Consider the following 11329-nt stretch of genomic DNA (forward strand, 5'->3'; position numbering starts at 1 on the left):
ATATTTAAAAAGTTAATGATGATTAAATTTGAATAGTGGATAAAATAATGACAGTGTAAAAAACTCTTACAATGTTATGGTATTAGTACATACAACTTTTTCTCTTATTCATTTAACTACTCCAATACCTAATTGATAGAGTATAGAAAAGCAACTTACAAATTACTGAAGTCAACTTTACATGCTACAAACACACCAATAGGAGCAATGATTTATTCTAAAAGCAACAAATTTCTTGGGCACTACATGTATCACATATCAAGCAAACTTAAAAATTACATGATGCATTCATTGTATTGAGACTAAGACATGAAAAGGGTAATAGTCAATATATATGATCACACTCAAAGCTGTTTATAGATATATCTGTAAGAACAAACAAATGAAATATAACTCAGATCCAAAGCCTTAAAAAAATAGCAAGGGTGTCACATTTTTCAACCCATAAATGCTACACATGTTACTATAAGCACACTAGTTTATGAGGGTAAAGTTTTAATGCCTTTGAAGTATTCATGGTCAAGAGCATTTCTTGCAGTAATTCTTTTGCTAGGATCTAAGCACAGCATACTCTGGAATACAATACACAGACACAATAGTTAGCAACAGAGAAGCAGTGAAAATATAACTGAAGTACTAGAATGAAGAACTCAGCGCGAAAATGTGGATTGATAAAAAACAATATAAAGGAAGTAAATTCAAATGTGAAATGATCTTTTGTAATAGGACAAATCAAATACTGGAATGCATTTTTACAACATAATCCTACAGTACAGATATGTAAATTGTTAGGGATGAATGTGAGGGAACTACTAATTTTAGGAAAAGTAAGTTAGGCATTCAAGGGTCATTCACTAGTTTCTCCCTTTCAAATTAATTAGAAAAATGGAGGATAAAACTGTTTCACCACATTCTTAAAGTTCTAAGTTCAAACGAAATGGAAGTTGAATATTACTAACCGATAGAGTCTTGACTAATGAAGTTCCTTACAAAGCAATATAACAACAAAAACCAAGCCCTTATCCTACTAGGTGGCATTGGCAAATAATGAAATATTTCTAAGCTATAGTCCGTCATTAATGTGTGGATTATTATTGGTTGTGGCCATTCACCATCTATATTTATGCTTTCAACTACTGCTTTGAAATTCATTTCTTTTTTATCCCTGTTTCTGAACTGTAAACAGAACAGAAAGTACATTCTCTTTTTTAACAATGAAACAATTAGCCTTCGGTTTCATTTTATCACAATAATAGAAAATTCTTTACAATGTTTATGATTTTAAAGACATTATATCTGATGTTGCACTTACTTTAAGAAGATCAAGACCAGCTGGCTCAAGATCTGGAACCAGAGTTGCTAGGTCCTGCATAGTACAAGATAAGGTTAAGTTCCTAAAGCATTAAAAATCCAACATTAGTTAATGCAAGTTAAAGACAAACATCCGTTTAATTACCTTAGCTGACCACTTGGGAAAGGCTGATTTAAAATCAGGCAATGAAGTCACTCCTGGCCATGTTTCTTCATTTGGTGTACCCATGATTCTTCATACAAGGGCGGATATGTAAGAATATAAGCATACACTATGTAGCATTGTGAGGAAGAAACAATATGTTTGCAAATATATTATTTGTTAAACAGTTTAGTATTTAAAGTTCCACACCGTTAAAGAACCATTGTAAAAGCCGGTGCATGCCTCCTCCTATGAGTTGGCTTTAGTTTGGTCTAATTATCTAATGTGGTATCAAAGCCTATCGCATTGTTGGATCACATGCAAAGAATGTCCAGTTCTAGGCATAAGGATGGGTGTGTTAAAGTCTCACATTGGTTGAATGGATGAGTAAAGAATATATATGGTTAGCAAAACCAATTATCCAACCAGAGTTTAAACCCATGAATTCTTGGTTGGGTGACTTCTTAGGTTCTTATAAACAGTGCAATGTATAAGGAACTTCAAAGAAACTTTACTAAAATAGAGAATGGGATAGGTATGAACATTTTACAGCTATGGCTGATAATAGTTTACAAGTTACCAATATTATGCTTCACCCCTAATGCTGAAGTAGTGAATGGTCCAATAAAAGCATTACAGCTAAAGCAAACTATACACAAATGGCCCAAGCACAAGAAAAAGATTACAGCGAATTGTAAAAAAATAATATAGGAAATAGCATATTAGAAATATAGAGAATATATGAACAAAAAATTCTTTACCCATATTAAAAAGTTCAGTATTATTCATGAACTCATATGTGTTGAAACCCCTAACAGAATGGAGTTGCTGAAGAAAAAAAAAGACCCTTGAAATTACTACAGCATTATTATCCTAAGTGTGAACAACACATAGACATGATGCCTTAAGGTTTTGGATTAAGATGTGATATCAAACACACTTCTATGCTTCTTTCACAGCACATGGAAGAATACTTAGCCCATGGAGGAAGATCTTCCATTGTTTGGACTCCTCAATCCCAAAAGTAAGAGTACAAACGAAATAGACTAAAATCATGGGTTCCTTAACGGTGCTGCATAGAGGGAAGTTGCAAACACAGGGTTATTGAGAGAGTAATGACAGATCCAAATAGGAGATGTGATAGCAAATATAGCGTGGGAAACAGCCTGCCGAGAAAGGGTTGCACCTTGACATGCGACTGAAAGTGGTGGACATGCATCAACAAGCAAAGGAGATGGCTAGAGTTTGGGAGCACATGCTTGTCTGGTTAGGCTTCGTAGATTGGCAGGAGACAAACCCAACCATGGGGTCTCTGACTGAAAAGGATCTCAGAGAACAGCGAACAGAGCTGCCAAAGTGATAACATGGCAAAGGAAGGAAAATGGCTAGAAACCAGAGTTGAAACATGGTTTGTGAAAAACAATTCACTACTGCACAATGTGTCCATCAGGGTATGTGCAGATTAAGATTGCCTCTTCAGGATCTAGATACCATTATACCAGTACCACATGGAAAGAACCGAAAGAAAAGAGAGTTATATGATGAAATCCATGTGTTTCAACTAGGCAGTGTAGGCATCCTTATATAGACTTAATGAAATAATTACAAAATAAAACTAGAAGATTTTAATTATATTTACATGACATACAATACTATGCCTATACAATATCTACATGATAATTACAAGGATTCTTTAAGAAACAATGTTTTTTAAGGATAAAAGAGATAGGTTGAAACAATATCAGCAATCTCCCAATCATTGAGATCAATGAGCACTTGGAGATATATGTGCCATACATCCATTTTAAATCTAGATACTGTTAATGGATAGATTTTGTCTATAAGTTCAGGGGGATTGGTTTTCAAGTTCTTATCTAACAAAATATGATTTTACAAGGAAACTAACACTTAATGGCAAAAACTATTCACCTGAATATTTTGAACAATTCATCAATCTCCGAGTCCCCAGGGAAAAGGGGTTGTTGGTTAATCATCTCAGCAAATATACACCCCACAGACCAAACATCGACTGGGGTGGAATAATGGCGAGATCCAAGCAATATTTCTGGAGCTCTGTACCACAGTGTCACCACCTGCAATGAATCACCAACAACTATAAATACAGAACAACGACAACAACAACAACCAATCCTTACTCCCACCAGGGGAAACAACTATAAATACAGAAACAAGAATAATAATGTTTTCCCAGACCATCTACCATAAAAACTTTTCACAACATTTGTATGTTTTGTAAATTGTAAAGAACCTACACTTAGAAATCTATCAATTTAACAAAAAATTAATAATTCTAGTTGTTTTGTTAGAACGAGTGGGCCTAACTCCACCTTGAAAGGTTTAGCTCGACCTGAAAAGCTAAGGAGAAGGTTTCCCAAGCCGTTATAATGGTTTGTTATTCATATACTCAACAGATGTGAAACCTTACACTTAACATACACCCCCGCACACCCATGCTGGACAAATGGAGTGGGAAGTTTACACATTTGGAGATCTATGTGTGGTCCAACATTGGAAGGCTCCGATACCATATTAAAATAACTAGGCTTAGCTCGACCTGAAAAGCTAGCTCTTAGCGGGGAGTTGCCCAAATAATTATAAATGGTTCATTGCTCATTACCCAACCAATGTGGCAATTAAACATTTGTAGTTTTCAGTTGAACAATATAGATTATGATATAGATCACATATGATGTATACAAATATCAAAATGAACAATGGACCTACCATTTTTGCTACCCATATTTAACTGTGGCCATACTACCAGTACCAACTTATATGCATTTTGTATTTAAAATTTATTATAAAAGAAGCAGTGGTCTGAGTAAAATTAGCAGATAATATGAAACCCAACAATATTCTTTCTAGAACCCAATGAGGCAACTTCCTGATGTTAATTTGCAAAATTATGAAGAAAACTCTACTAATTACAACTCAAAACCATCTTATGGTTAAATTCAGGTTATCTCTAGAACTAACGGTTAGAACTAACAATCCATTAGAGGAAAGTCAATCAATAACAAGAACCACCTTATTTGACCAGGTGAGCCTGGCATCATGGACTAATCAATGCCATTGGGCTCTGCCAAAAACCATATTTTCGGAAAAACTGTTTAGGGAGAGATCATTGTTACAGGTTTCTCCTTAAGCTTTCATACACGCCTCTCTACCCTTTTAATTAGACTACCTTCTATTTGATCCACTTTTCTACCTAGTTAGTGGACTAATCGTGCCTCTATTGGTTAGATGACGAACCACCTTAAGCAAGTTTCTATCACATTCTCCTCAATATGGGAAAAAATACAAAAGAGGATGGCCACCTGTTTATGTGAATGACAGTAGAAATAACAGGCAATCCTATCACAATTTAAATCGGGATTAGAAATAACAAATTACCAAAGGTTTTCTGACTTTATCCAATATCTATTGTAATGATTTAGCTTTACAGAACAGTAAGTTTTTCGAATAAGTATAGAATTTTTCTGAAAGATTCAACTTTGTATGGAGCATAAGTACATATTTCTTTTCTTCTACAGATGCTCATGAATTTCATAATTCAATTTTCTCCATGGATGACCATAAGCCAATATAAGGTAGCACACAAACCTCATGTGTAAATGTCCTGACAGGAATTCCAAATGCTCTAGCCAGTCCAAAATCTGCAAGCTTCAGTGCATTATTGCTGCGATCTATCAACAAATTCTGTGGTTTCAAATCTCGATGAAGAACTCTATGTGAATGACAGTAGGCAATGCCACAGAGAATTTGATAAAGGAACATCTGCAGAAAGATTTATTAAACAATTCAAACTCCAAATTAACTGACTTCTGTGCCAAAATTAGATAGTTCCTTTTTAAATCTATGACAAAATATATTCATATTAATGATGCATGCAAGTTGGAAGTATTTGATCATGACCAAACCTACAAACAACGGGAAGGGAAGTTAACGGGAAACTAATGCAAATCTGCTCAAGCTTAGATAGTTTACAAATTAGGAGGCAAGTAATGAGAAGGGGAATCAAAATCCAAACAAATTAAAAAGCTGCATCTCAGTGCAGTGTCTTTATTGCCATACATAACGACTTGAACCAATATGATAAAGCTCTTTTCTAATTTACTACTTCAGACAATATATGAGCAACTTGCTACAAGACTCTGAAATATAATTACCTTATTGAACCAGTTTGATTTATATTTTCTTAAGAATTCCAATTTAGGACCTTTAGTTTCAGTAAGCACTGAACAGCTCCAACCAAGATGCTATAAGTTAAACCTAATCACCCGTCTTCAGAAATGGGTAACTTTTATGAACAACAACATAACAATTGACTGCTACCCACATAACAGTGTAACATCACAAAAATTAATGAGATATTCATAATCATAAGGTTCTTTGATCATCATTCATTCTCATATTTGCTTCATTTGATTTGTGGAAAGACGAGACAAAGGATAACAAAATCACAAATATAAAATTGCTGCCTAATTTATATTTCTTGTTCATTCTTATTCTAATAATTATTACTTCAACTATAAAAGATACAAAAATCTCATAAGAAAATAAAAATAAAACATAGACACTACCCTATTAGGATATTTTTATTGGGCTTGGGTTTAGCTTGTTTTATTTGATATTTTAGTTGGTTAAAGTGTATCTTTATCTGCTAGTTGGTAGTCTATCTTTATCTTAAGTCTACCTTTAGTTGGTAGTCTATCTTTACCTGTTAGTCGGTTAAGATTATGTTTTTCATCTTTAGATTATCTTTATCTTGATTGGGCCGCGATTAAATTATTATAAATGGGAGTAATGTCAGTAGGTTTTCATATCATGTTTTGAAGTATCGAGTTGTAAGGGTTTTCCCTTGGAAGAAGGTTCTCCTTGGATTCATTTCAGTTTAATTTCCGAATTCTATCTGTTTTCTATTTTTGATTACTGTTAGGATATTTTAAATCCTAACATACTCACTTTCACTTGTTGATGATCTTTTGCAAAATCTGGAGATGAATCCATGTGCTTCTTTAGATCTAAGTCAAGGTACTCAAAAACCAGATACAATCGCCTCTCACTATGCACTACATCCTGCAACCTGTCACTCACACAACCACCAAGCATAACTCAATAAGGAAATAGCTAATGATGCAAAACATTAAGGTATAGGATAGCGAAGTAAATAACAATGCAAAACAACCTAGCGGAAGGATCTTATATGTAAAAGAAGTTTTACAGACAACATTTTTCTTGGGCCATCCAATACTAATTATGGATGCCATAAATAATAGTATACCCCACAAGTAACTCTTCAATATAGCTTTCAAAACAGACTAAAAAGATTTTTGTCGCATAGGGTAGGGGCATTATGATGGGACATTGAACTGAGATTTTACCAAGATCAGCAGAAGAAATTGAAAATAAAAATGTTCACATAATCATTGGATGCATCCCGATGTCAGTATGTCACCTACATGAAAAATCCACAGTCTGTCCAATAATATCTTCAGACGATTTTACCAATTGACCAAACACCAAAAATAAACAATTGAATGCAATTAAAGAATCAAAACAAGTTGTGTCACAGGATGAGGATCACTGTGAAGAATCTGAATCAATATTAACAATATTTATAAATGCAGCTATGATGCACGAATACTTCAAATTTGGTGAAATATCCATATCATCTGCATGTGTAATACCAATACTGATAAGATCCATCTACATTTGCATTTTTTTTGTGGATTTCTAAACTTTAAGTGATCGGGCACATACAGAAAGACTTATTTAATTTAAAAACATATAAACTATCATCAACCTCATAATATACAAGTTTAGCTAGCCCAATGCACGAGGATCCCATCTGGTGGGGTTTAGGAAGGGTTATTGCAGGCATCCTTATTCCATCATGCAGGGTGGTCACAAGACAGAACCTCACTGTTACGCTAAGGCTCACCCTCTATCATACACAAGTTTAGCTATGTCAAAATAATCACATCATATATCCTTACAAAAACATATCAAACTAATCAAAGCATGTTTAGTCATTTATTCTAATTTGAATGCTAAACATCGGTTATCTATGCAGATCAATGATTACAGTATTACACTATACATTTCAATAAGATCCCATATTCATATTCCAGGCACATTGTATTACAAAAAACAAAAAACACAGAATGAATTTATATTTTTACATTCATATCATAGCATTCTTTCTTAGCACATAGATTTCAGTATTTCACTACTAAACAAACCAACACATTACTCCATAAAACTCATTACCTAACAATGTTCCTATGCTGCATTTCTTTCAAGAGTGAAATCTCCCGAATGGCAGTGCTTGGAACTCCCTCATCCTCCTGCTCCAGCCGAATCTTCTTCAACGCAAACGTCGCATTCGTGACACGATCACGAGCCTTGTAAACCACACCATAGGTTCCTTCACCAATCTTCTCCACCTTCTCATACTGCAAACAAATTCACAATCACGCATCAAAATATAAATAAATAAATAAAAATAATAATCGTTCATATTTATTTATATTGAGAAATCTCAGGAGTGAAAGATTGAAACGTAATGTCGTTTAACTCACTTGTTCCATCAGAGACTGAGTTCAAAGCGAAGTTCTGAAACTATAAAGAGATGAATAAAGAGAAAATAAAGAGATTAAGAGATGAGAATTTGAGTGAAAAAAGCATGAGTTAATAAGATCTATGAAATTACCGGCGCGAGAAAATGGTGAGAAATTGGCGTGACGGTTACACTGTGTGAAGTGATTGTCTTGCTTTTCAGTCTCTGCCTCAACTGTGGCAAGAGTCTCTCTTTTTCTCTCTTATTAGTCTTTGAAGGGTTCAACTTATTTTCCCACGTGCCCTTTTTCAACTTTGTTTTTTGATTTTCTAAAATTGTTTTTCATTAATTTTCTTTAAGATTTTTAAAAATACAGGAAACCGATGGATCGAATCGGCCGAACTATGGATGGATTAAGTAATAAATTTAAACATGGTCAACTTTTATTGTCCGATAGAGTGTATATATAACTTTAATAGGCGAATTCGTTGTCATATACCTTATTGGTGGTTGCTAGTAATTTCGGCTTGTACAAACAAATAACAGAATACTACCAGATGTATTTCTTAAAGAAAACATATCTTTTTGGGATCGTTATCCTTTGTTCAACTCATTGTAACATGTATCGTCCATGACTTGTTATCATCATCACTTTCGCTGGTTAATCACCACATTCTATATAAGGTTATAAAGTTAATATTAACAATTAAGATTGAAACTATTTTCTTAAATCAAGACCTTTTAATTAGGGTTGTGCTTGTTAAAGGAGTTAAGTCAATACCTTACAAATATGTGATTCCAACAATATGTACTTTAATTATGACTCAATTTTAAGGTAAAGAATAATTGATTAAAAAATTGAATTCTAGCCTTAAATTCTTATATCTTATGGACATTTATAAAAAATTGCCTAATCTATATTACAATTCGTAGTAGTTAACTCTCACATCATCCCTTAACATTTTGTTTAAATGAATTAATGTCGAGTTGAGTATGAGTGATTACTCGGGTCAAGCTCAAACACGAGGTTGGTGATAATATCAGACTTATTGTTAGTACATGGCTATCGTTCATGCTCAGATGACCAACCTAACTGAGGAAAAGGACGATAGTGACAAGACATGACCTAGTCAGCACCTGCAAAACCATAAACACTACTATAGAGTCAACATGTCATTTGAACACTATGGGCTATCCTCTACTATGGAGCAAGGACAAGCCTAATATACAGGTACAATAGGCTAGAAAGGCGACAAAACAGTCAATAGTGGAGAAAGCACTAGGCCAGCCACAGAACGAACACGACAAGGCCGTCCAACACAGATAAAGCAGTCCACGTCAATCTAGGAAGACTTAGTAGAATGACTTGTCATGGTAAAGCATCTCACTCTGGAATATGTCACACTCAACCTCTTTATCCCATAAGGAAGTTTCCATTACACTCTCACTTGCACCCTCACATCCTCATACTCTCACTATGGCCTTCTCTCTACATATATTTACTCATACTAACTTGAGCATCATAGTGCATTTTTAGGTACCCAACCAAGTAGTCCAAGACTAGCTCTTGCCATATTCAAAAGATAGATCAACACTTCAGTCCTATATCTTCCACACAAAAGAACACAAAGATAAACCAATATATGTGACTTTATTGTGATTAGACCATAAACCATCAAAATAATAATTAAACATAAAAGAAATATTAAAGAGAAAGTGAAGTGAGGAAGCATACCAAAATACATTGGATGCAATTGACAAATTTAAGTTTCTAAACACACCTTAAAGCAATGAGAGATTGGTGAAAGCAAATCACGATAATAAAAGACTAAGATTGGAAATTATATCTAAAGAATTTGTGTATCATATGTGTTCCTCCCTAGATAAATCCGGGTTATTTTGGACTATTCCTGGGCTAACAACCAGCATGAGTATCCCCATCCATCCACCAGGTATGGGTCGAGCCCACTGAAGACATCATGATTACATCTCTGATTTACCATTAATACGTCTTTGACTTACGATTAATGCGCCTCTAACTCGCCATTAATGCATCGCTGACATTCCGCCTGCCACGCCGCCTGCAAAATCCCACATGCCCTCCGAAAGATCGATAGTAGCAGGCTTGCGCGGTGAATAAGGACAACTCGACATGCTATCTCCATACCCACCAGACATTAGCCAATAATCGGATGTCATGTCAATCGATCCAAACTACTATAAATATGAGACCCCACACAGGAAGTATCAATTAATTCTTATTCCCTTATTTATTACTTGCATTCATTACTCTTACTCTAACTTCTCTCTTATTTACTCTCACCATCTCTCTAGAAACCACATATTGACATGATCGTTGGAGAACCTTTTCAGGTACCTCCCCCATCAGGTCCAGACAACATTGTGACTAAGACTCTTGATCACTGCTACTCGATAACAACCATACCCGATCTACACAAAAGAATATTGGTGCCGTATATGACATACCTACAACATGGTGACCACACGTAACCAAGCTCAACCCTTCAGCCAAGCATAATCACTCACTACAAATATTCCTCTGAACCACGATGCTCCTTCCATCGACCCTCCAGCATTAGTACAACCATCCCAACAAGCAAGTCAAAGTCATCTCCCAAACCCCACCCTAGAAGCACCTACCACTCAACAACTCCTCCAAATGATCCAAACCCAAGGCCAAATTATCCAACAACAGGCCCAGCTGTTAGCTGAACTTCGCCAACACAGACATGAGCCTAGTAATAGACCCTCTCGAACAGTTGTCGATGAGCACTCCATAGAGTCCGCTGAAGCTTCCCAACTTATAGTCGATCAACACAAAAGATCGTTGGAGAACCTTTTCAGGTACCTTTTCCAGAAGGTCCAGACAACATTCCGATCAAGACTCCCGATCACTACTACTCGATACCGACCATACCCGTTCAGCACAAAAGAATATTGACGTTGTATGTGGCATACCTACAACATGGTGACCACACGTAACCAAGCTCAACCCCTCAGCCAAGTAGAACCACTCACCACAAACATTCCTCTGAACCATGATACTCCTTCCATCGACCCTCTAGCACTAGTACAACCATCCAAACAAGCAAGCCAAAGTCATTCCCCAAACCCCACCCTAGAAGCACCTACCACTCAACAACTCCTCCAAATGATCCAAACCCAAGCCAGATTATCCAACAACATGCCCAGTTGTTAGCCGAACTTTGCCAACACAGACCTGAGCCTAATAACAAACCCTCTTTGCCAGTTGCCGATGAGCACTCCGTAGA

The 11329-nt window shown here is 35.5% G+C and overlaps 1 protein-coding gene across 3 annotated transcripts; it reads right to left on the minus strand.

Annotated features, from left to right (window-relative positions):
• LOC109350805 (cell division control protein 2 homolog 2-like) lies at window positions 266-8320 on the minus strand. 3 transcript variants are annotated; one of them, XM_019592112.1, is made up of 9 exons: window positions 8190-8320; window positions 8059-8092; window positions 7748-7932; window positions 6440-6560; window positions 5078-5251; window positions 3383-3546; window positions 1457-1544; window positions 1313-1366; window positions 266-572 (listed from the first exon to the last, which is right to left on the minus strand). In XM_019592112.1, the coding sequence occupies exons 2-9, from the start codon at window positions 8065-8067 to the stop codon at window positions 480-482; spliced, it is 888 nt and encodes a 295-aa protein (XP_019447657.1). In that variant the 5' UTR covers window positions 8068-8092; window positions 8190-8320; the 3' UTR covers window positions 266-479. The 3 variants fall into 3 exon arrangements, with proteins under 3 accessions (XP_019447657.1, XP_019447663.1, XP_019447671.1); XM_019592118.1 differs by having other exon boundaries at window positions 8059-8098; window positions 8190-8316; XM_019592126.1 differs by having other exon boundaries at window positions 8223-8302.

Source organism: Lupinus angustifolius, chromosome LG01 (genome assembly GCF_001865875.1).
Source record: "Lupinus angustifolius cultivar Tanjil chromosome LG01, LupAngTanjil_v1.0, whole genome shotgun sequence".
Taxonomy (NCBI): domain Eukaryota; kingdom Viridiplantae; phylum Streptophyta; class Magnoliopsida; order Fabales; family Fabaceae; genus Lupinus; species Lupinus angustifolius.

Excerpts from the sequence above, each read along its gene's own strand:
- LOC109350805 (XM_019592112.1), bottom strand. Across the intron at positions 5,252-6,439 it reads AAGATCATCAACAAGTGAAA|ATGTTCCTTTATCAAATTCT; the intron begins GTGAGTATGTTA and ends ATCTTTCTGCAG. Across the intron at positions 3,547-5,077 it reads TCAGGACATTTACACATGAG|GTGGTGACACTGTGGTACAG; the intron begins GTTTGTGTGCTA and ends GATTCATTGCAG.